At 45.6% G+C, this 25,657-nt stretch overlaps 1 protein-coding gene across 1 annotated transcript; it reads right to left on the bottom strand.

The window, feature by feature from the left end:
• Positions 1-2,340: 2,340 nt before the first annotated feature.
• RNF122 (ring finger protein 122) lies at positions 2,341-25,305 on the bottom strand. Its single transcript, XM_039521237.1, has 7 exons — positions 25,117-25,305; positions 24,983-25,024; positions 13,172-13,328; positions 6,843-6,888; positions 5,681-5,722; positions 5,026-5,108; positions 2,341-3,730 (listed from the first exon to the last, which is right to left on the bottom strand). The coding sequence occupies exons 2-7, from the start codon at positions 25,005-25,007 to the stop codon at positions 3,616-3,618; spliced, it is 468 nt and encodes a 155-aa protein (XP_039377171.1). The 5' UTR covers positions 25,008-25,024; positions 25,117-25,305; the 3' UTR covers positions 2,341-3,615.
• Positions 25,306-25,657: the final 352 nt, after the last annotated feature.

Raw genomic sequence — 25,657 nt, forward strand, 5'->3', positions numbered from 1 at the left:
ACCAGACTTCCTTCCATGTGTCTGATGTTGAGTGACTTTTCCTGTTGCGACCAACAGATGGCAGTAGGGAATTTATGAAGCAAATGTTCTTAGAATTGCCAGATATCTCGCAACAATAAATTTACAGTTGTATTTGGAATGCTTTGTACATCAAGGACTAAATGAACTCTGCCCCATGACTCCCTTGTTCTCTCCTGTCACACAGGCCTCCAGAGAACAAAGATGGAATACAGAGCTGCTACAGGAAGAGCTGGGATAGAGGCACAGATGTTATGTCCCTGCAATTTATCCATCAGCCACTAAACTCTGATTTTACTAGCCTGAGAGAAAGGGCCCAAGAAACACTTAGGGACTCAGAGCTAGAGAAGCATGTGTCAGGCTTTAATTGCATGGCTCAAGGAAACAGTTCTACCTGAGAAATAATATGATTTTGTTTGATCAAAACATAACACTCACTGGGTGGCAGATGAGATGTCCCTTTACACTTCCATTCTTCTCATGCTATGGCTATGTTTGTGTTTGTGTGTATGAGCAGATGACCTATGCAAGCGTAAACATCCTTTGGTGGGACTGGAAATAAGTAGTTGTGCTTAAACTCTGTTTTCTTCCTGATCCTTAGTGGTATTCACCTTGTGGTCTGAAGAATGAGGATTAATAACCCATGCATTTTTGTCCCCCCCACTGTCACTGCAGCTTAAGAACATAAGAGCGGCCAGACCAAAGGTCCATTTAGCCTGGTGTCTTGTCTTCTGACAGTGGCCAATGCCAGGTGCCCCAGAAGGAATGAACAGACCAGGTAATCATCAAGTGATCCATCCCCTGTTGCCCATTCCCAGCTTTTGGCAAACAGAGGCTAGGGACACCATCCCTGCCCATCCTGGCTAATAGCCATTGATGGACCTATCCTCCATGAACTTATCTAGTTCTTTTTTGAACCCTGTTATATAGTCTTGGCCTTCACAACATCCTCTGGCAAAGAGTTCCACAGGTTGACTGTGTGTTGTGTGAAGAAAGACTTCTTTCGTTTGTTTTAAACCCGCTACCTATTCATTTCATTTGTTGACCCCCAGTTCTTGTGTTATGAGAAGGAATAAATAACATCTCCTCCTTATTTACTTTCTCCACACCAGTCAAGATTTTATAGACCTCTATCTTATCCATTCATATAAATGTCCAATTAATATCTAGATCATCCAAGTTATTAAATATCCTGCAGCAGTAAGTTTTACCTGTGACAGAGATGTTAATAGGGCTGGGAAGGAAACCGTTTTCCTGTTCCATGAGAATCTAATATTTTGAAAAATTTTCTTCTGCTGAAGTGGGACAAAAAGTCAATCTCAAATTTCTGCAAACTGAAAACCCAAAATATTTTTTAGATCTGGTCAATTAAAATATTTCAATAATTGACAGATTTAATTTCAATTTTTGACTTTTTTATTGTAAACTTACTAAAATTTCTAAATGGAAAGTAATTGACTCAAAATGAAAATTTCAGTTTGTCTAAATGTCCCATTTTAGACCTTATTAATCTCAATTTAAAAAAAAACAATTTTTTTGAGTCAGGTGCCTTGTCAAACCCAACAGTTTTGCAAACCATTTTCATTTTGACAAATTGGGATTTTTTTGTGAAAACGATGTGAAAACATTAAAGTTCCTGACCAGCTCTAGATGTTAACTTATTTTCAACATCTGAACTACTACGCTAACCATGTTCGGTGCCACCAGCCATGATGCAGCCCCCCAGTTGCTCACTAGTGTGGGGCTGCTCCTGAAGACAACTGGTTGTGGATGTGTTGATCACTATCATTAAACGCTGCTTAGAGCAGGTCTATATGACACGGTGGTAAATACATCAAGAGCCTTACAGCAGTGTGCCTTATTGTTACTTACCCCTGTTGCTACAACCACCAAAACCAATAAAATACAGGAGGATATCTGCAAACTCAATGCAATTAACAAATTGTACTTCATGTGCCCCTGTGAGATAAGTATTATTGCCAGTTTGCAGAAGAAGAAACAGACACAGAAAGGTTGTGGATTGCCCAAGATCTAGTAGTCAGAGGTAGAGCTAGAAACAGAACCCATGAACCCTGATTCCCGGTTTCTTGTGCTGATCACTCTCTGCTCCATTCCAACTTCTTAATTTGATTCCCTCAACACTCTGAAATATGCCTAGGCTTAGTTCCAGTTCCAATGTGAATGTTATTGGAGCACCCCACAATCACACATCTGTGTGTGTGTGTGTGTGTGTGTGTGTGTCCTAAGAAAATACATTTTTTTGTGCTTTGAGAATTTACTGGTAGATACCCCTTGCTAGAAACAAACATTCACAATTTAGACTAAGATGCCTTCAGTTTAATTATTGTTTTACATAAAACTGTACATCCCCCATCCTCAGGGGTGTGTAGGAAGCCTGAGACAGTCAGAAAAGTAATACATACAAAAATATTATTTACAGTGCAACATAGTGGGGAGGAGGTGGGGGAATCCAGACTGGATTTTCCACCCATCAGCCCCTCCCTCTCCCCAAACTTTCTGCCTTATGCAAACAGTGACAGTTCACTTTCAAGGTACAAAACAGAATATCTCAGAGTGTTTTTACTAATTTGCACAGTCTCTGAGCTGGAAGGAAATTCTGAGAGGTGACTTTAAAAACAAAATAAAAAAAAACAGCCTCCAAGTTTAAATTAAAAATAATTCAAAAGAAAAACCTGCTTTGTATTTGAAACATCTCCAAACTATCTCCACCAGCTGCTAAAAGGTCTTGCTAGCCTGATACAAGAAAGGAATATTAATGTCCAACATGGGGCATTCCCCTGCCCCTCTGCTGTGGTTCCCTAAACACCGCTCCCACTTTTGCAACAGTCCAGCTCTGCCAGCAGGATCTAATCAGTTATGACATGCCCGCTGCAGCTTCTGTTTTTGTTCAGGCCCTATGTAAACACCGACTATTCTTTTTTTAAGACAAAGAGATCCCATCAATGGGCCATAGATAAGAATCAGCGCTGTGGTTCCAGCAGTCGGGACAATACCTGGCTGGCTGTAGCAGAGCTAAAGCTTTGGCCTTTACAAGGGACCTGTGGAAGAGTTAAGGCCCTAAATGTAAGTTCTGGTTTTGAAAGAGGGTTATAGTAAACCTATTAAGAACAGTGGTAGATGGGTTTGAACCACAGTCCCCCATGGGATTGGGGGTGAGGCTCCTGTCTTGCTTCCCACCCTGAACTGGGTGGTCTTTGCGAGGAATATCCAGTTTCAGAAGCCTGGTGCCAAGAAATCAGACGTCCCTGCAAGATCAGCTAGGAAGGGGCACAATTAAGTCTCCCAGGCCCTTCATGCATCAGGAGTTTGACGCTCAGGTCCCAATGACCCCAGAGTTGGGCCAACACCTCCTCCTCTGTGTGCTTCACGGGGGATGCAGCTTGTTTTCCTCCTGCACTCATGGCAGTGGATCTGTCCCAGGTGTTACGAGGGTGCCATATGCCCATGGCAGGAGGTATCACAGGCTGCTGTCTTAGCAATCCCCAGGGGAGGTGGGTGGAGGGGTTAAGTGCAGAGATCACCAGGAAATGGTCCGTCTGGATGGCTGCTTGGCTTCATGGGAGAGAAAAGAGGCCCTCACACCAGCTCATCCAGGAGTGTCCCAATGCCTTGGTGGGGCTCCGTGGGGCCTGTGATGGGCTTGTTGCACATGGGACAGACGCAGCGAACCTCCAGCCATTTCACTAGACACCTGCAGCCAAGAAACAGAGAGATGGAGGGGGTGAATTTAGGACAGACATGTCCTTCCCCAGCTCCCTGAGCCCACTACCCTCCTCACTCCTGCCCTCCCAAGTGTGATGTCATGGGCCTGCACAACCCAGCAGGTTTCTGCACCTGGCACACACCCACCCATCCAGATGGGAAGAGAGTCATTTCTGCTCTCTATGCCCAGCTGCCCACATGCCTCCCATTCTCTCCCTTGCTTATCAACATGCTTCTGTATGTTACTCTGATGCCCTGCCCTCTCATCCAAGGATCCCAAAGCATGTGAGCGTGAGAAGGCTCCAGCGGAAGGAGAGAGCTTTACCTCTGTCCCTCCCTGGCACTCAGGAGTGGGACAGTCCCAAGCAGAACTCCCACCTCACCCTTCCCTAGTCAGTGCTTCTCTCTGAACACAGCCTTTGCATGGAGAGGGGAATGCTATGGGTGCAGCAGTGACTCTGTTTCAATGGGGAATCTGTCTCTTCCTGCAGTCTGGATTCCCTGCTCCCGGGAGTGGGCAAGTGGGGCAATTTGCCCCAGGCCCCGCAGGGGCCCCCACGAGAATACAGTATTCTATAGTATTGCAACTTTTTTTTATGGAAGGGGCTCCTGAAATTGCTTTGCCCCAGGCCCCCTGAATCCTCTGGGCAGCCCTGCCCACTCATGCAGCGGAGGGGGCTGCAGAAATCAAGTGCTGATTTAGGAACTCAGTCCTAAGGCCTGTACGGGACTCCCCACGTCTTCAAAGTCCAGTCCTTTGCTATCGCAGGCAACCCCACCACGTAATCCCATTCAAATTTACCAACATCTTAAAATGAGCCCCCCACTGTTTATCCCCACTGCTCCTAGTGGGAGGCTGGTCCAGAGCCTCACTCCTCTGGTGGCTAGAAACCATCTTCTCATGTCCAGACTAAATTTATTCCTGGCCAGTTTACACCCAGCCAAGATGTGAATCCCCAAAGCAAAGGCAGGCTGCGGCTTATTGATGGGAGGAAGCCTGTCCTAGCTCCCCAGATGGCTTTAGCATATGGCTAGAAGGCAAAGGGGTATAGCCAGGTGACTTGTGCACATTATTATCCAGCTTGCTTAGAGCTGCTCTGGGCATCTTTGCCGTCCTGAGAGGGGAAAGGACCAGACATGGGGCCTCTTACCACCCAGGATCTGTATGAGGTATAGGCTGGGCCTCTCTCCAATCAAGGGCATGAGAGGCATAACTGAACACTGGGCCTCGTGCCAAGCTGGGGGCACGGAGCAGGCTCTGGGCTGTCCTTGGCAGCTACTCACTTTCTGTGGAAGGCATGTTGGCATGGTAACACTCCCAGCTCATCTTTCACTTTAAAGTCTTCCAGGCAGACGGCACAGGTCTGCTGTGGGGAGACAGAGAGGAGGGGAGGAATGAGCCTGCAGAACAAAGCATCACACCCACAGGCACCAGAGATCCCAGACGGAACCAGCCTCACACTATCACTAGCACCACTTGTCTTTTGCTTCCTTGGCAGCTCATTTCACAGCCAATAAACTGCCCTCGGAAGGGGAGTTGCTCACTGATACAGGCTGCATTTGCACAGGTAGGGGCCTACCTAGCATCTCTGTTTCCCAGAGCCACCCAAGTTCCCCTCAAAAAGCATCCTCATTGTGACACAGGCCTTATGCAGGGTCACACACTGAGTCAGTGGTAGTTCCAGGCAGGTAAGCTGAGCGCTCTGGGCTTGTGAATGTTCATCTGACTTCAAAACCCCATCTTGTTACAATATACGAGTTTCATTAAAAGGCATCTGCTCCCAGGCAGCGAAAGTAGCATGAGGGCTCAGGTCCTGCTGGACCTCTCTCTTATCCTTCAGGTAACAAAAGCAGAAGGAAAAGGGTCTCAGATGGCAGCAATCCCATGAGGCCTGTTCTCAAAGTTCAGGGTAAAAATCAGAGTGGAGGCTGTCCTTACCCCATGCAAATTTAACTTCCTGGCATCACCTTTCAAGACCACCTGTGGGAGAAAAGGGAAAAGAAGCAAGCAGATGAGGATCAGAAGCAGTTATCAAAATGACCGGGGTTATTTTTAACTAAGCAAATGTTGTGCTTGTGAAAGTTGTCAGCCTGACAGTGCTGGAGACAGAAGGCCTCTGTTCATCCAGACAGCAGGCAGCGCACATGCAGTAGCAGTGCTAACTAATAACTGGCACACAATTACGCCAGTCTGAGCTTCGACTCAGGATAACCCCAGGACTGGGATAGCAAGGCGAGCTGCAGGTCAGGACTGAAGTGCATCAACAGAGCGGTGTGTGGGGAGCCCCGGCATGGAACAGAAAGGCAAGGACTTAGGAGCACTAAGGCTCCCAGGGCTGGAATGTCAGAGAGCTGCAAATCAGGATTGAGGGGCATTGGCAGAGCTCTGTGGAGAGGCCTGCCTTGTATGTGAGCACACCATTCCTGACTTCAGCCAGCAGTGATAGTCCTTCCCTCTCTTGCCCACAAATAAAATCCTTTGGGATATTTGACCTTGGACAAAGAGCCTCTGCAGTGGTTGGTCTTTCCTCTGCAGAGGGCAGCAGCTGACTGCCCGGGACCTATTCCCCTATTGTATATGATTCCCATTGTAATCCCAACTGGCTTTTCCCCAGCACTGGCTTTGCTTTGGCTCTTTATTCAGTTCAGTGGCATTCTCCAAGCTGACAGCCCAGCACTAAACCACCCTGGGCATTCCCCTTCAGACCCAATACACAGCCATGCCTCAGCACTGTTCTCTGTAGGTTCTCAGGTCCTATGCACCACTTGTGTCTCTACTCTGAAGGCTTGGGAGGTAAGCTCACAGGTCTTGCACTGGTCTCCTGCGCAGGGGTGAATTTCACCCTCCTGTGAACAATAGAGCGGCATTGACCCTGCCTCTAGAAACCAAGGTTGAGCTATCCATTCAAATCCAGCTCTGGTTCAGCACTGACCTCAAGTTAGTTCCATCGATGGCTTTTTCAGGTGTCAGTCCAGTTCCTCATAGAAAAGTGAATGGCTCACAACTCCCTCCCCTCACTGGCACTAATCTACATGCTTGTAAATATCACAGGCCTGCTGTGAAACCATGCAGAAATATTTAGAAATTAGCCACACTTTACCTCCTTGTATCCAAATCTTTCACTCTGTGCCTGATGCCGAAGTTTGCTGGTGAAGGAAAAATAATACATTCTGTCATAAAACACGCTTTGTGAAAGCCAGTTGAGGCTGATAAGGGACTCGAATGCAAAACTCAAGCTCATAAAACTAAGGAAATGCAGTGTAAAGCCTACATACATCTTCTCATACAGAAATCCCCACAGACACACACCATCCATCCCCCCTCAGACCCAAATCCTCAGAGATATTTAGGTGCTTGACTCCCATTGATTTTGGGAGTCAGATGCTTAAATACCTTTGAGGAGCTAGGCCCAAGGTCACACTCAAACCACCTTTACTCTGCCCTTCATTTGATTCCAGTGATCCTGTGGGATATGGGAATTTTCAGTTGGAGAGGACCAGGAAAGGTCATCAAAGCCTGAGCAGGACAATGAGAAGGTCAGAGACAAGTCTGCTTTCTCTGCTGAGCTATATTGTCGATGCAAATCTGACCTAACTGCACAGGAGGCATGAGGGGAGCTTGGTTTGCAGGTCTATAATTGGATAGGATTAGAGTCAATCATGACCATCAGCAACTGAAAGTCATCACCTCCTGAAGGCTCTTTGGGATCCTCTAAGAGGTGACCTTTGTCCAGTTTATAGTCTGAGAGGTGCCTGTATCAAAAAGAAACACTGCCTGTTTCTCACTAAATGGCCCCCTTGCTTCTGGTTTCAGCAGAGAAGCCAAGGACTGAATAAGCCAAGGAGAATGAGCTCCCTTCTTCCAACTCCTCCTGAAAGGGCGACCAAGGAAATAAAGGACAATTATATGAAAACTATAGGACAAAGCTTATTATTAGGGGACACCAACCCACAGAGATTTATTCATAGTGCAAAATTCATTGCAGTCAGAGTGAATGGGCCTTTTCATAAGGGACTCTGGGGCAGTCAGTCAGTCCAGAACTTTTCACCAACACTATATTTTAAAAAGAATTCCTACATTTCTTTAAATCAATTCAAAAAATCAGGTCAGATTTTCAGCATTCATATTTAACAATTAAGTAGCATTTCTGAAGTGTTTCAGATACTCACCCTGGCGCTTAATAACCCCATCAGGTAGGAACAGTGAGACATATGGGTGTCGCAGAGTGTGGAGCGCTCATAATGGGAACCCAGCTCTTTTGATAAAGCTGGACACAGATTTTCAAAAGCTTCCTCTGATTTGTGGAGTTCCCATGTTGGGGACCCCAGTTTGAGATGTTGTGTGCCTTTCAGACACGCTGAGCACCTGCATCTCCCATTGACTTCAGCTAGAGCTGTTAGAACCCAAAGTGCCTCAAGTTGGGCACCTGGTAACAGGCAGCTGAAGACAGTAGTTGCTTTGGAGAATTTTGGTCTTAGTGTCTTGTCCAAGGCCACAGACAGTAAGCCGTTTCTGAGGTGGGACTAGAATTCATGCATACCCAGCTCCCAGATTTGTGCTTGGACCATTATGCCAGGCCTGTCCATGATCCAAATGAAACGGAGACAACCTCCCTCCCTTCACTCCTCCGCAAGTGAAAGCAGCTGGCACACACTGCTGCAGGGAGGGTATTTATTCAGGACACTAGTCTGCTGTTGTCCAAAGGCAGCAAGTTCATTGCTAAACAGAGCACAGCGTCTCCTGAAATACCAGCAGGAATCAGAGGACGGGGCCCGATAAGATCATGCAGCCTGCGGCCCCAATTGTTTCACTTAGGAAGTAGTGAGTGTTCCAGGAAGCACTGTATTTCCAGAGTTCCACTGACCCGTCAACAGCAGCTCGGCCTGGCCCCAACCTCGGTCCGATGAGGGAGCAGGGAAGGGGGAGACAGCACTTTCCCAAAACTCCAGTGGGACATTACACAGGGTGGTGACAAAAGAGATCCCTGACTCAGTGCAGGCAACAGATGGCTTTGTTCGTTTCTCCTGCACCCCAGGCTCAGGAAACATCACCCCCGGTCCCACCGCTATGAAGCGCTCATGGAAAAGCCTCTTGGCTGAGGGATACCCTTCTGCTATCTATGCTGAGCATCGCAGGAGCCTAGGAAATCTGTTACCCCAGCAACTGAGCTGTGTCTATAATCTGTGCTTCTCTTCCCTGAGCACTGCCAGCATCTTGCAAGCTGTTTGCCTGCTGTGCCCAGCCACGGATGGGGAGGAGCCTAGTTTATAGACACCCTGAGAGAAGGGATGGAGGATGGGTGGGTGAGAATGTGTGATAGGGCCAGATAAGACACATGCCCCAGCCCCATAAGGACAAAGAGCTCCTCCCAGCTTACACAGAAACTTGTTTTATTTTCCCATGTGTTCCTCTCTTGCTTTGATTTATGCAGAGGGATTTTATTCCCCAGGAGACAGGACAGGATGCAGCACCTGGTCCTCCACAAGATTCTGTTTCGCACCTGTTTGTATTACAACTGGGCTGGGTTACCTCACAGTTGGCAACCCAGAGCCTTCTCATTGCTCTCCGGCCACAGTGCATTGCCCACATCTGCACTACTCCTTTGAACCCAGGAAGTCAGTGAAGCTGCTTTCCTCAAGCTGTTCAGGGAGCCAGAGTCACAGGATCACCCATCCACTGCTCTAACTGGAAACAGAAGCCGGGACTATGTGGCTTGTCCTGGCCTCCACGTGCTGAATAATCACCGCTGACAAAATGAAAATAAATCCCCACGTCCCTACATGTGCAACAGCCACCCCTCCCCATGGTCGACAGCAGGGCTTGAACCCAATGCCATCCAGCACAGGCTAAAAGTGTAATTTAGTGGGTAGCAGTTGTAGGCTGTTATCCTCTAGTGGCTCAGACATGGGGTGGAGGGATGGAACACAGCACATACTTTGCCAGTGTGTTACACATGGGTGTGGAAAAGCAAAATGCTGGGGGGGGGGGGTTCTTACTGAGCCATCTCCTGTGTGTATGACTGGTAAGCCGGGGGCTGGGGCTGGCATGAGGCTGTATATTTATCTCTGTGGTGCCTCTCACTGTATTCATCTCTCTCTCTCTCTCAGAATCTCAGTTCACTCCCAGCCTCTGAGTGAATGTTAGACAGCAGAGGCCTGAGAAGGGCCCCTCACACACACACAGAGCATCCTTTATGTGCTGTAAGCAGGAGTGGAGTAACAGCTGCAGGAATGGCTTACTATCAACCAGAACAATTTCCTGGGCAGCCTGCCTCTCCACTGCCCCCACGCACGCAAGCCGAAGAGACAACCAGTCTCATTATACCAAGCTGTAAAAAACCCAGGTCACTGAGTGCCTCCTCCAGACCCAACAGCTTATTTTTTTAATTAATAATATTAACTAAATCACTGGAGCAAGGGAGCAGTGGAGGGTGGGGGAGAAGTCGTTTCCAGAGCAGGGCAGTGAACGGCCGCTTGGCATAAGCTAGCGCCAGGCCAGGGTACTGTATCCACAGCGGTCTCTCTGGTAGCGTGGGGCATCAGATCTGAGCCTGTGAGAGGCAGCTGCAGAAGATCCCACTGCAGAATCCACAAGCTATGGGACATGGCAAAAAGGCAGATATTGCTCTGCCAAAGGCTGCAGAGTTAGGTCACGGTACTGGGAGGGGACTGACTCCCCCTCTCTTATCAGGGACCTTTGGGTTTCCTGAAGGTTTGATCGTTCCCTTGCAAAGGACAGACTCTTTCAGATCCATCCCATGCAGCAAGTTACAATTGCATGACTGAGGGGCACTAGCAGAGCTGGGGAAGCTGAGGGGGGAGCCCAGGATGGCAACAGCAAGATGGAGGGGCTGCAGATCAGGATAAAGGTGCAAAGGCAAGCTGGACAAGGTCTCAGGACTGGAACAGCAGGGGCTGCTGCCGGGCAGAAGTGAAGTGCATTAGCAGAGCTGGGTGGGGCCCTGCAGTGGGGTAATGAATTCAATTTTTCCCAATCCACTGGAACTTTTCTAGACATCCCAGTTGCTGCTAAACTCGAGAGTTTAAAAATAGCCTTCTTCAACAGGGAAGGGTAATGAAAAGACACATCCTCCCCCCTTCCCCTGTAAACAATGCATCAGTCTAGCTCGGTCACCTGAATAATACCCCCCGCCTTCCTGCCACTTCCTGCTCTGCTCAGTCCCAGTCCCTTACTTAGATGGAGCCCTGTGGAGACCAGGATCCTGGCTTGGCTCAGAGCCCTTGCAGGGAGTCAATTGTTTGCTCCTTAGGGAAACGGGGCGAGTGCTCTTGGCAATGGTTCCCAGCAGGCTACGGAAATAAACAGCAGAGGCAGCGGCAAGCAGTTTGCTCAGAGCAAGGCTAGACAACATGGTGCTGAAAATGCCCAAGCCCTTCTACAGTCCAGCTTCTGCTATTGCTACCCTGGGTATAGATAGGACAGCAGGCGAAGAAGGGGGCAAGTTCCTTGTCCCATTTTTGCCAGCGCAGAGCGGCTTAGTGGGCTGCCAAAATGGAGGCACCTAAAATCAGAGGCTGCTTTTTGGGGGGGGAATGGCCTAAATGACTTACCCAAGATCTAACAGTGGCAAAGTCCAGAAAAGAACCCAGATGTCTTGATTCCCAGGCCTGGACTGAGACCACGAACCCAGCCTTTGTCCATGCTGTTCTGTCCGTGAGTTTGCCTGGTAGTCACTAACACTGGAAAACACCCCTTCCCTTCTGCTGTCTCCCCAACGTATTACTTGGGGGGGGGGCTTTATTTGAAGCAGGAGAAGCTGCTAATTTCTAGCCCTATGCATGGTACATACAGAGTGTACTGTACTGGGCCAATTAACAGCTGCTGTTCCAAAAGGTGACACATGGAGAGACCAGGTGTCAGATGACAGCAGAAGCCTCCAAATGCGGAAGGGAAATGGCTGCTCAGAAGCTGCTTTTGATACTCGATTTGCTGGGGCAAAAAACCCCTCAATCCTGCCAGGTTATTTTCACGCTGTCCTCTCCCAGCCCTCATCCCAAACTCCATCCCTCCCCAGTGGAGAGCTTTCCCAGCAGTCCCCGGCCTGGGTAAACATGGGGTTTATGCTCATGGATTTGTGACCATGACCTGCTGTGAAGCTCAAGGCAGATGGATGGGCTCTAGCGACACAGAAGAGATGAAATTATTCTAATCGGTTTAATAAAAATAATAGATCTCAGACTAAGAATGGAGGCGACAGGCAGCTTCTGGGAGGCTAGTCAAAGCTTCTAAAAATAGTCCCAGATCCTCTGATGCTGCCATCTGCAGAATTCCCCTGGTGCGTGTCAACACAGGGGTCAGGTTTGCAGCAGATCTCTTCATCCTTCCCTGGCTCTGTAACCCCAAACACAAATCAGCTCTGCGCCTGGCAAGCAGTTGATTGTTTGCTCCTTGACGGGGAGAAACTGCTCTTGGCAAATGGTTCCCAGCAGATTACAGGGCGTACGGGGGGGAAGGAGGGATGGTTATTTTTTAAGGTGTCACTACTAAAAAGCACTATGGTAGAATGACTGTATGATTGCAGTATGAATGGGATATATGACAGCCTCCAGTTATAATCTGCAGTGGGAAGCTTGTTCATTCTGCTTCCTTAAAGGGACTTGGAGGTCAGCATAACCAATGGTGTACTTCCCCTCTCACAAAGGTCTGCAAAGCCCATGAAGCTCTTCACTTGTCTTATTCAAACCACACATTTGAGGGCTTTGAAAGAAAAAAAAACCAAACAGTTGCAAAAGCCTAGCCCTCATAAGCAACCCTACGATAACAAATCAGAATGCTCAACGCAGGACTCATAAGCAACCCTACAATAACAAACTCCTGTATGTGTGTGTGCTGGAGGAAAAATTTGCTAAGGCAACATTTAAGGCATTTGTTGTAGCCAAGCAGAAAGAGAAAGGAACATACAGCTCTTTGTATATACGTATATAATACACTTTGTATATACGTATATAATACACTGGGGCTGTTCAGTGGGTTTGTCTGAGATTCACCCCAGTGGGATCCCACTAGGCTCAGTGATAAGTGAGAGTCTGAGGTTGCTAGGATTCTTTATGTGAGTTCTTAAAAAGCTTATGCTCAAATAAATTTGTTAGTCTCTAAGGTGCCACAAGTACTCCTGTTCTTAAAACAAGGATAAGTTAGTCTGAGTCAGGGTTGCCAACTATCATGGATTTTATCACAAGTCTCAGGATTTTCTTCAAGACCCAGCTCCTGGAGTCATGTGATGATATGAGACTCACAGCTTTCACCAAAAAAAATTCCAATTGGCTCCCTGGACACTAGTGTCCTTAGACCTCCCAAAAAGCAGCTGGGGGTGAAACTTTACCAGGCTGGAGCCCTGAAGTCAGCTGATGGAGGATACAGGGGAGCCTATGCCAGGTGCATGCAGAGGCCATTGGGTCCCTAGCTCACCTGATGAAGTAGCAGCAGAAGATGAGGCTGAGCACAAAGACAAAGATGCCGGTGCCGAAAATGACCATGTAGATATTCAGCGGTAGATCCTGGAAGGTGATGGGAGGCATTGTGCACGATTTATTGGTATAAATCAGCCCCAAACCACAGAAGCATCCTTTGGGGAGAGAGAAACAGCCTTTAGAATGAAGAACGGAAGAGAGAAAATGGAAGACGATCAAATTTACCCTTCTTAGAGAAACACAACTTTCCCTCCCCACATTCTCTGCTTGGGGCAGACAGCACAATTGTAACCCACTGCAGCATTTGTTGTGTTCTTCTCTTGTTACATCCCCTAGCTAGATAGCCTGGCTCTTTAACTTAAGATGTAAAGACTGGTGCTCCTAGCTTCGGAGATCCCCTTTCAGTTCCTGGGGTGTTGGCCATCACACTATAGTTATGGCTTTAATCCTTAGTGGGAAGGAAGGGAACCTGGCTAATCCAGGCTCCAAGCACTGAACAGATACCCCCTTGGATTCTCCTCAGGCACATCATGCACCATAATGGGTAGCTATGCAGAATAAAGTGACTAAGAGGAGGGGTATACTGCAAAAGGAGGGGTGTTCTTAATTTGGGATAGCAAATAGCAGTGAAGACACAGCAAAGCAGATTACCATAAGAACATAAGACTGGCCATACTGGGTCAGACCAAAGGTCCATCCAGCTCAGTATCCTGTCTATCAACAGTGACCAATGCCAGGTGTCCCAGAGGGAGTGAACCTAACAGGCAATGATCAGTGATCTCTCTCCTGCCATCCATCTCCACCCTCTGACAAACAGGGGCTAGGGACACCGTTCCTTGCCCATCCTGGCTAATAGCACTCAATGGACTTAACCTCTATGAATGTATCTAGTTCTCTTTTAAACCCTGTTATAGTCCTAGTGTAAGCGAGTGGACTCGCCCCTGCGGCACCTCCTGCTGGTCTCTGTTGGGCATTAGCTCTCTAGCCATCGGAGCACCCTCTGCAGGCCAGTGATCCACCTTACCACTGGCCCCGTGTCCCTTCCAGGACCCCGGTGCCCCTTTCTCTAGGGTGATGCCCCTCTGGCAGTAACCCCCAATTTCAGTGTCTCCCCTCCCAGGGGAACCCCCACCCCCTATCCCACCTTGCCTCAGTCTTGGCTACTGCCAGTCACCACTTAGCCCCTGTTCACTGGGGCAGATTGCAGTGTATCAGCCACTCATCATAGGCAAGGAAGGTTGGACCTGCTGCCTTTGCCTGCTCATGGGCTGCCCCTTTGCAACCCCAGTACCTAATAGGCCTCACCAGACCTGCATCCTTGGGCTTTCCTAGGCCGGAGCCTCCCCGGCTCCCTTGGCCTGTCCCCAGCCCTGCTCCCCTCCAAGTACCTAGTTAAGCTTCCTGCAGCCAGGCCCTTCTCCCTCTGAACACAGAGAGAGAGTGTGTGTCTGCCCCTGGCTTCCCTGCCTTTATAGGGCCAGCTGAATCTGGGGCATGGCCATAGCTGAGGCTGCCTCCCAATCTGCCCAGCCTAAGGCTCCCAGCCCCAGCACTCTCCAAGGGCTAGCTTTTAACCCCTTAGGGCAGGAGTGGGTGACCACCCCGCTACACCTAGCCTTCACAACCTCCTCAGGCAAGGAGTTCCACAGGTTGACTGTGTGCTGTGTGAAGAACTTCTTTTTATTTGTTTTAAACCTGCTGCCCATTAATTTCATTTGGTGGCCCCTAGTTCTTATGGGAACAAGTAAATAACTTTTCTTTATTCACTTTCTCCACACCACTCATGATTTTATATACCTCTATCATATCCCCCCTTAGTCTTCTCTTTTCCAAGCTAAAAGTCCTAGCCTCTTTAATCTCTCCTCATATGGGACCCGATCCAAACGCCTAATCATTTTACTTGCCCTCCTCTGAACTTTTTCTAATGCCAGTATATCTTTTCTGAGTTGAGGAGACCATATCTGTATGCAGTATTCAGATTTACCAGTATATCTGTACACAGTATTCAAGTTTACCAGTATACCAGTTCAAGTTTAAGCCTATGGGGCAACCTGGAGTTGATCCTGAGCTGCTAATCTGAGTTGTCATGTCTCCACTGCTATTTTAACCTGAATTAGCTAACCCGAGTTAAGAACACACTTTTTTTTGCGGTGTGCACAGGTTTGGAAGGATTAGATTTGTTTAAAAATAGGTAAACATTGATTTCATTGCACACATGCAAACCAAAAAAAAAATTCTTTCCATCAATAATAATACAAATTTAGATAAACAGGATTTTCTTACTTTGCCTAAGAAATTATTAGAGTTAAAATCCAGCGACCTAGACTTTTGAATTAGGCTGTTTACCAATGGACTAGTGAATGAATAGTAAAAATGGGTCGGAGTTGATTTAAAGAGATTTACTTTGTATATTTTGTCATGTGGCGTTGACAATTTATGTTTTAACAGTTTATAAAGCTTTAACGTTTTGAATCTTAACATCTACAGTCATTAAATAATGGTCTGACACCCCCCCCAACCATAATTCTCCCCAACTGTGAAAATTTAAAATGGGTAAAAAAAAAAAAAAGCTTAAAATCAGCCATTGATTATTATCTGTCAAAATTATAAACAAACAGACATCAAATTCTGCCAAGCCTAAGTGCAGACATAGTCTGTGTACGAATGGCCTCTGCTCCCACAGCATCTCTCTGCTCCCTGTTAGTCTGAGTCCACACTGCTGACTTCACTGCCTCAAAGCGTGCTTTCACTCCCATTAGTCCTGTGGGCCCAACACAGCCACAGGAGTGCAAATTGGAGTCTTGTTCTGACCCAGGCATCCACTAGAGAGGATCCAGTCCAACTGCAGAAACTGTATTGTGGCTTGTAGTGTGAAGGACCCTGCTCTGGAGCTCTGAGAGAGAGAGAGAAGAAATAGCCTTGCTATGTCCTCTTTACAAAGTCTCTTTTATGACCATTGCCACATCTTCAATGCAATGCCTTTATCTCCCGGAGATCTTCCCTTGGGAGACTCGAGACTTGTTAGGGCTCCTTGGGGATTGCCTTAGCTGAAGGCCACCTTTGTTCTACCTCAATGGGATTCTTACTGTGACACCGTTCTTAGCACGTTTCCCCTGACCCTCAAGGCCAGAGATTTCAGTTCTGCAAGTCAATCTTTGGGTTTGTCTGCACTGGAGACTTGCCCTGATTTCAGCAGCTGGTGAAACCCCCCAGCTTAGACGGGATAAACTGCTAAAAGCCAGTTTGCACTGATGCAACTCACTTTAGTTCCAAGTAGAGGTTACCTGCACCATGCAAATATTATTGTTAATTGTTATTTGTATTGCAGCAATGCCTAGTGAGCCCAATCATAGACCTGGGCTGCACCGTGCTAGGTGCTGTACAAATAGAACAAAAAAGAGACAACCCATGTTCCAAAGAGTTTACAAGCTAAACAGCAGCTTTGCTTGTCTATACGAAAGGTTCGCCCTGGTGCAGCTACACAAATGTCTAGAATCAATGCAAACCTCTGGTGTAAAGAAGGCCTTAGTTTTGCATCAACAGTGGAGACGCTACAATGCAGTCCTGCAGCATGGTGAGTACGTCTCTGTTATAGGTGCTGTCAAAAGAGGGGCAAAGGGGACACGGTCCGTTTGCTTTTGATCTATGCTTTTCTCAATCCCAGGGGGAACTGATTTTAATCAAAATGATCATCCTCCTCCAGCATTTTGGACTAAAAGCACCAGAGCCAGGAAGCCAGGCATTTGGAAGAAAGACAAGCACATACTCTCTATCTCCATAGAAATACACAAACTCCCTTCCTAGTCCAATGTAAGGGCACAGTAGAAAAATGCTTGAAAAACAGGGACAGTTGGCATGCGTCATTCCAGCCGTGTGCTAGCGCACAAGAGCCAGAAACTGAAATGGACTAGATTAGGGGTCGGCAACCTTTCAGAAGTGCTGTGCCGAGTCTTCATTTATTCACTCTGATTTAAGGTTTTGCATGCCAGTAATATATTTTAACATTTTTAGAAGGTCTCTTTCTATAAGTCTATAATATATAACTAAACTATTGTCGTATGTAAAGTAAATAAGGTTTTTAAAATGTTTAAAAAGCTTCATTTAAAATTAAATTAAAATGCAGAGCCCCCCGGACCAGTGGCCAGGACCCGAGCAGTGTGAGTGCCACTGAAAATCAGCCCGCGTGCCACCTTTGGCACGCATGCCATAGGTTGCCTACCCCTGGACTAGATCCTTCACTAGATTCCTGCTTCCAAGTCTGAAGTAGTGACACACTCAATGGGCCTTCTCCAAAACCAACTGATATCAAGGAGATTTTTTATCAATTGTCTTCAGTGAGCTTTGAATTAGGCCCAATATGCCCATGTGTACCCAGATGCACTCACCAATGCACTCCTCCTGCAGGTCATCTTGGTGCTAGAGGGTAGAGTGGGATTTTACTTCTCTACATTCATAGGCTTGTTTCCTTAGGTTTTGGAAACTCACAGGACCCACGAGGGATGCATCTAATTTGGGACTAGAGCCAATGGCAAAATCACAACTACTATTCCAGAGGCATCAGCCCAGGAGTCCTAAACGGGGCACAGCAGACTCTGGTAGGAGAGTAATGGTAAAGCAGGGGATTATAAACCCAACCATCTCAAGGAGTGGGGAGAGAAATGCAGTTCAAACAAAGAGAAGAATGCAGGGGAAAAAAACCCAAAGCCAGTGCAGACTAACTCCCCAGGAAGCTGTTGCAAAGCAAGACTCTGCCATGAAAAGGCACCGTCTTTGTACATCAAAATAATGCTGACTTAATGAAAAGGGGAGCTTTGATTTCACTTTAGATCGTGCTCAAATAGGAATTTAAAAGGACAGCAGTCTCTGAACTGAGGCCCCATCTGTGTTCTCAAGTGCCTCTTCCTCTCCCCTTTCCGCTCCAGCACCCCCTGTCTCTGCTCTGCTGAATCTCATTAAAATCCTCCTAGAGAAACACTTAAGGCTTTAATTACAGCCAATTAAATCCCTCTTCCCTCCCTGCAGCTTCTGGTAACAGGGTGAAATTTCCCCTTTGCCATTAGGAACAGAGAGGGGCAGGGCAATTGGTGGAGTTGTGGACAATGGCGCATGAGCAAGGAAGTCACAGGAGAGATGCTTTGCATGCTCCTAAAGCAGCACCATCTCCCTCCTAACCAGACTCCCATAGGAGCCAAGCAGGAGGCACGGAGAAGCTGAGCTACCTGGAGACAGCAGCATGCGTCTAGTGAATAGAGAGGGGTCTGGGAGCTGGGACTCCTGAGTTCTAGTCCTATCTCTTGGAGGGAATGTGAGTACAGATGGGGACTGGGAGCCAGGGCTGCTGAAGTGAAATCCTGGCCCCCTTGAATTCAATGGCAAAATGGCAGCTGACTTCAGTGAAACCAGGCTGTCACCCTTGGAATCTACTCCGTTTTTCTACGCAGTCACTGTATGAACTTGGGCATGGCACCTCACCTCTTGTTTTATCCATCCCTTAAATAGGAATGATGCCGCTTCCCTACCTGCAGAGGAGGATTGTGGGGTTATGTAATCAACAGCTGTAAAGCGTTGGACAATCCTGGGATGAAAAGTGCTATGGAAGTATTATTAATTAATAAATAATAGTTATTCAACAACATTCAGTTCTTCCCATTTGAAGTCCCAGACATGCCCCAATAAGAGGTATTTATTAGTTCTGTAGCACAGTGAGCATGCACCATGCTTGTAAACACATGAACACAAGGTTCCTATCCTAAAGATCTTACCTTCAAAGGCCAGATTCTGCAACCCCTACTCACATTGCTGCTTCAGGGCGGGTCAGAGCCAAATACTATAGCTGGATGGATAATTATATGTCTGGTACTAAAATTTGTAATTATACAAATCAAGATAAGGGCTTTCAAAGTTCATGCTTCAGGGTGTAAACTGATCCTTCCAGGGGTCAGGAATGAAACTCCACATACCATCACCTCTGTGTACTGATAGCTAGGAGCTTTATAGGGCATCTTTTTTGCACTGTTTTGAAGCATTGGATATTCATTGAACCTGATGGAGCAGTGATCAAATCTGGTATGACAGGAGGCAGGGTACTTGACTGTATGGACCAGTGGTCTGTTCCTGTATGGGAGGGGACAGGATACTGTATAGACTAGTGATCTGGTCCACTACAATAGGAAACAGCATTTATCATATGGGGACAGGCCCATCTAACTCAATATCCTGCCTCTTTTTGTATCAGAAGAAAATACATGATCTATCTAGTCTCCTATGCCACTTCCTGTTGAACTGAAAAAGATCATAGGCCCACAAAGTCCTGTATCCCTTCTCTTGCCATACTGGAATAGAGCAATACTCCACATTTGCCAGCATCCTACTCTCCAGATCATCAGGGACAGGAAAAGAGATTGGAGAGAAGTGGTCTCTTCTCACTGTTCTGAACAAAACTACTCAGAAATGATCAAAACATCATTAAATCACCCATTAAAAATAATGACACAATGCTGGTGGTATCCACTGAGGCCATATTTAACTTAGAGTCCACATTTGGGATGCTGGCAGTGGAGCAGCTGTTACTGGATTCAGGAAGGCCCATTAGAAGTCACCCCCAAAAGCGATGACTAATGATGGTAATAATGGGCCATGCATACATAAGAAACAGGATAAAAAAATAATAAAAGTACACAACCCAGCAGAAGTCTACTTTGAAGCAGTGAGCTATTTTTAGCACCTACTGCAAAGTGCTAACCACTGAACCCTGGCTGTGTCTCTGCACAAAGATTTTAGACACAATTTGCTACCCAGTTATATGAAGTCTCTCACTCTGGCAGTCTGAGGTCTATTAGCAACTCAGAGGAAGGATATGGTTTCATCACTAGACTAGAAAGCAGGTGATCTGGGTTCAAGTCTCTGATCTGTCATGGACTCACTGTGTGATCTCAGGCAAGTGACATCAGGCCATGTGTTCAGCTCCTGTTGTCATGCTTCCAGACAGACTTCAAAGAGTTTGGACTCCCCTCTAGCTGGGGAGTTAAGAATTAAACTCCCAGCTTGTGGCTTCTCTTGCCTTGAACCCTGAAAGCGGTCACTTAAAAGGGTTTTTTTATGTCTGGACAATGTAAAACAAACACCTGGGGCAGTTGCAAGCAGCCTAGTTGTATGGCAGGTTATCACTAGTCATCTAAAGATGATCTGGACTTATGATCAAGCCTCTTGAGTAGTTAATTGATCACTCATTTATAATGGGGTGGAAAATCCCCATCATAAATAAGTGGGCCTAGAGCAGGACTCAAAACATGAGAGAAAACAGAAAGGAAAGCCAGCTACAGGGAATCTTGATTATGTGCATAGAAAGACAGGGTGAGCTAGGCAACGACAGTCCATATAATAATAGTAGTACCTGGCTTCTTATTTATGAAGCCCATTGGGACCTCAGAGAGCTCTTAAGCATTAATGGTGTCAGAGTGAGCTTCCCAGCAGGCCTTCACCTACACTAGTTTTAACTGAGTCAGGGGACCTGATACGAACATTGTTCCAATGTGTCGTCTAGATGGGACCTTGCCTTTCTTCTGTTTGGACATGTCTGTAAACACACACCCTTGCACAGAATCTCTGCTTCTGGGAGCACATTTCTCTGGCTCCAGTCTGGCCCCATGCTTGGGAACAAGCATAGGAGAATTGTGCTCTGGCTACTGACTATTTTCCTAAACATTTCCCACTGGTGGCAGCAGCAGTGGGAATACTAGTTTGCAAAAGGCACCACTAGCAGCTGGCATTTAACCACCTTGCCATCAAGACCTGCTCCAAGCAGGATTAGTGACAGAATAGTTGGAACACATGCCTCTAAACTAAAATTCTCACTGGAACTAGCAGTGGGAGTCGAATCTACAGTAGCAACAGTGGGAAATTTTAGGAGAAAGGAGAAAGAATAAAACCTTAGTGATTATCCCCCCACTCCTGTTCTGAAGGAAGAACGGGACCTTGCTCTCCAGTGTGCTCTCCAGCCACAACACAGCTAATTTTAAATGCACCCACTTTGTAAGTAGCATTAAAAACAGGCATGTAGAACCCAAGAGATCCAGTTAGAAAAGCCAGAAAGGGAGCCAGCCAGACTTGGAGGTAGTGTCCCTTTCCAACAGCAAACTAGAGTACTAGGCTTCATCTAGACTCCAATTTTAAAGGTGTGTTGTTGGAGCATGTTAGGTAAAGTTCTAAAAGTGTAGCCTAGATGAGGCAGCATAAGCTTTAACACATGCTAAACTAGTCGAATAATCACCAAGGCTCCTCCTAATTCAAACAACATGCCTTTAAATTCTAGCCTAGATAAAGACTTTGTCCACATGGACAACTGCGTCGGTTCACGTAAATCCAATTTAAAAGCAATTTAGATGAATTGGTGCAAACCCCTGTGTAGACTCTTATTTCAGTTTAAGAGTGATTTATTTAGGTTTATTTTAAATCAATTGGGATTAGATTTAGGTTTAAAATTAAATTAACGAAACCCTTCTTAATTCGAAATAAGAGTATCCATGTAGGGGTTTGCATCGGTTTAAGCAAAATAGTGCATGTTTGTGTATACACAAGATCTGAAGTTTTTTAACCAATCATCCTCTGATGAGGAAAGCTCCCCTCATGATGTAGAAACCACTACTCCATTTTGCTGAGGAAAAGTTTACATTTGTATAGGGCCACAATAAAAACAATGAGCAGACAGCAATAATCTAATCTATTTCCCAGAGCTGTGTGAACAGATCCTGGGCTCACAAACCAGGATGCAATGAGACAAGCCATGTTAATTGTCAACGTTTAAAAGCAACACAAGGTCTTTTTGAAAAATAAAAAATTGTTTGCTGAGGTAGAGGCGACCAAACTTGTTAGCACAGGTGGGAAATTTTCTTTTTTTCCCCAAGAGGTTCTTAGAGGGAAACAATGGAGGAAAAACAGCACTTGACCCTGTCCCTTCAAAGTTACTTGTCAAGGACAAGATTTGCATTTGCTAGCACGGATTTAGGCATGAGATCATATAGAGTCTAAGTGCCAGATTCACTCCTGAGCAATCCCAGTGAGAATGATTTTAGCCCCAAACATGTACAGGCCTGCAGATGAGAAATGGACAGCAGAACCATTGCAGGACTGGGGGCCTACGTTTGTAGTTATAGTGGTATGGCCGGGTTTCCATTGACTTTGCTGGATGCAAGAGTCTGCATTCACGGCCCCATCCGGATCAGTGCAGATGCCAGGGTCCAGTCACACTGATCAGAATCAGGGCTTTGAGCAAGTGCAGGCCTTTGAGCTAGCCTCACCCCACTTACTGTTTAATAAGATGAATCAGAAACTCAGCAGGTCATTAAATAAACATCACTCTCACCCCCCCAATGAAAAAGGTACATGCTTCACATCTGTAAACGGAATGCAACATCCATTGCAGTTCTTGCTCTGATGCTAGAAGACTTCTAAACACATGCATTCCCCCAAACCAGCAATCCACAACGGGGGTCATGGCTTTCTCCACATAAAGTGACAGGTAGGTGGCTCGTTTGACTCGCATTTACCCACTGGTATCTCTCTATGTGACATAATATAAATATATAATTCAGTATTCTGTAAATAGTTCAACAAGAAGCAGAATATTTGATATACTTATAAATAAATAATGGAAGTTGGAACTCAAAAGTTAACTGTAGCATGCACTACCTGCTACAAAATATTCAACAAACCTTATTTATGTGAAAGGTCAATTTGTCTATCGGGTTTAGGCTTAACACACTAAGGCCCCAATCCTGTCAACACTTATACTCATGGCTAACTTTAAGCATGTGAGTAGTCCCAAAATTCACAAAGCAATGTGCCTAAGGTTAGTCTCCTAAATCCATGCTTAGGTTCCGGAATAAGAGTGGTCTAGTTTTCAGCATATCCAAGCATCCTCAGCCTTGAAGCCAATGGAGCTGGGGGTGCTCAGAACCTCTATTACCCAATCTCTATTATTTAGGAGCCTACATATGGATTTAGGAGGCTAACTTTATGCACCCAGGTTTGAACATTTTTCTCTGATGTCTTTATATATATATATATCTTATTTGAAAGAGAATGCATGCATTCAGAACAAGTTAGCACTCAACATATGGCAAGACCATTGGCTTCCTGTCCCCAAAGCTGCATGAGAACAGGCAGTATATGAAGAGGTATTATGGAAGAGGAAGCCACTGGTTGCATTATATTTCACTTCAAAGCCTGCAGCTCTTTCAGAAATTAAAATAAACTGACCTTTGTTACTCAACTATGACTTAATGATAGAATCCCCAGCACAATTTTGAACTACTTAGTCATTAAAAAAGGTGTTATTATTTTTACAAAAAACTCACAAATATACTTGATTTTGTCTTTGTGTCCCTTTTGTATGTTTAGCACAATACAATGGAGATACAAGGCCCTGTCTTGAGTCCTTTTTTAACAGGTTTATTCCCATTCTGTGGCCCCTTGAAAGAGGGATTTTCATTATAAGCAGCATCAGAAATGAATACATGGCAAATTAATTTAGTAATTGGCTTCTATTCACTGGAGCTAAGCAGGATTCACAGTGCTTGAAATAAACTGATTCTCTTCCCCACTCCCCTTCCTTTTCCCTTCCATTGTCTTTCAGCACATGGCCAATCACTGTGTATGTGACATGTGTTAGTTAAATTTCATGAAACTATATATAATTAAGGGAGAGGGAAACGCAATGCAAACTAGGTTTAGAACAAAAGCCTCTTGAAATAATTGATCCAAGCTCAGCCTGAGTAGGTCCAAGAAAGGATTCTTCTTATAATTAACCACATTACATACAAAGAGCATTTACCATCTGCTAGCTATTATAACCACAACATCTCTTGCAAGAAAAAGAAAAAGGAAAAAAAAAAAAAGAGAGAGAGAGAGAAGGAGGAATCAGACTAGAACAGCAGAAAAGAAATAAAAAAAGTTTCTAAAACTAAGCTGAAAAGATTTCTATAAAATTGTTTAGAATTGTTTTAAAGGTACTTTGATATTTAAAAACAACTGAGATCCCCCCACACACTTTTTTTTTTTTGTGGTAAAGGAAAATAAAAAGCAGCAGTATAAGCAAATGTAATTTGGCGGTTGGGGGGAATTGGATCCCAAAGGTTTGCTGATCTTTATTAGCCACAACAGAAGCTAAATTCTTCAAGAGCAATACCATGTTCAGCTTTGTTTTTAATGGAAGCTGTGTGAATGAATTGGCTCATTCACACAGCTAGTATTAAACAAATCCTCGTAATTGTTTAACAATATTAAAATTAACCATATTCAAATTCTTACTATCAACTCCAGTCACAAATGGATGAAGGGGAAAAAAAATCTCAGATCGACATGAATAATTAAATGTAACACTGTGAGGGGGGAAAATATATACATATAAACTTAATAAAGCTGGAAAAATGAATCCCCAAGTGGTTCACATTGCTTTGACTTCATCAAGGATCACTAGCAAGGCCAGCTTTAAACACACACACACACACACACACACACACACGAACAAAGCCTGAGCTTGCATCTCACATACTTCAGCAGATCTCTCCCACTCCAGATCTCTAAGGAAATGACAGACTTTTTTATCTCTTTAAAATATCTTTGGATTTTGTTTATAGAGTCAGTCTGCCTTTATAAATAGGAACAGCTTCCCACCCCACCAATGTAATACAATGAACTTGGGCACAGCTGGTGTCCATGTGGGGAGGGGAACCACTTTCTCTCAATACAAGGAGACTTTGCGTGCACACACACACACACAACCAGCACACGCACACACACAGCTACTCACCGTTACACCACTGAAATGGGTGCATCAATGAGTCCCAAAGTCCTGCAAGGAAAAGAGAAATAGAGAAGAGGATCCTTTCACTTGCGGGGATGGGGAGTTTAGCAGCACTCGAAAAAGAGCTCTCTTCTCACTACCAGCAGTCCAGAAAACAGGCTTGATGGGTTTGTAAGTGACAAAAGAAAAATCCCAGAGCAATTAACGGTAGAACTGCTGAGCAAGAAAGTTGATGGTTTGGGTAACAGGGGCCTGTTAGTTTGCTAGATCCTACAACTGAAATTTACAAGCAGCTCCTGCTCAGGGATTGTCTCCTACTCTCTGATACATTTCTATAAGGCTCAGAGTGACAAGAAGCAGCCTCCCCCTTCTAGCTTGGTAGCCACACACATAACCAATCACAGTCTGAGCTGCTTGCCTCATTAACATACTTTCCTTTTAAAGGTTGAGTGTGATAGGCTGGCTTTGAAGTGTCTTTCCAGCCTATGGCTTTCAGACAACAGGCAAGGTGTGCTTTTCTGCATATGTACTTAGTTAATACAATGTAACTTTAAATTTATTTTTGAAAGCCTGTTAGTGAACTCAAACAGATGGGTTTGTCTTTCATAGGTGTGAGGGTCATCAAAGAGTCCTCTAAGAGTAAATGATTAAAGATGCTTTTTTTCTACAAGGGAGCTGGTC

The sequence above is a fragment of the Mauremys reevesii genome, linkage group 2 (genome assembly GCF_016161935.1).
Source record: "Mauremys reevesii isolate NIE-2019 linkage group 2, ASM1616193v1, whole genome shotgun sequence".
Taxonomy (NCBI): Eukaryota; Metazoa; Chordata; order Testudines; family Geoemydidae; genus Mauremys; species Mauremys reevesii.

Coding starts and splice junctions, on each gene's coding strand:
- RNF122 (XM_039521237.1), bottom strand. CDS start 25,007: ATGCACCCATTTCAGTGGTGTAACG. Junction 13,329..24,982: donor CCCATTTCAGTGGTGTAACG/GTGAGTAGCTGT, acceptor CTCTCCCCAAAG/GATGCTTCTGTGGTTTGGGG. Junction 6,889..13,171: donor TTCTGCTGCTACTTCATCAG/GTGAGCTAGGGA, acceptor TTCCTTCACCAG/CAAACTTCGGCATCAGGCAC.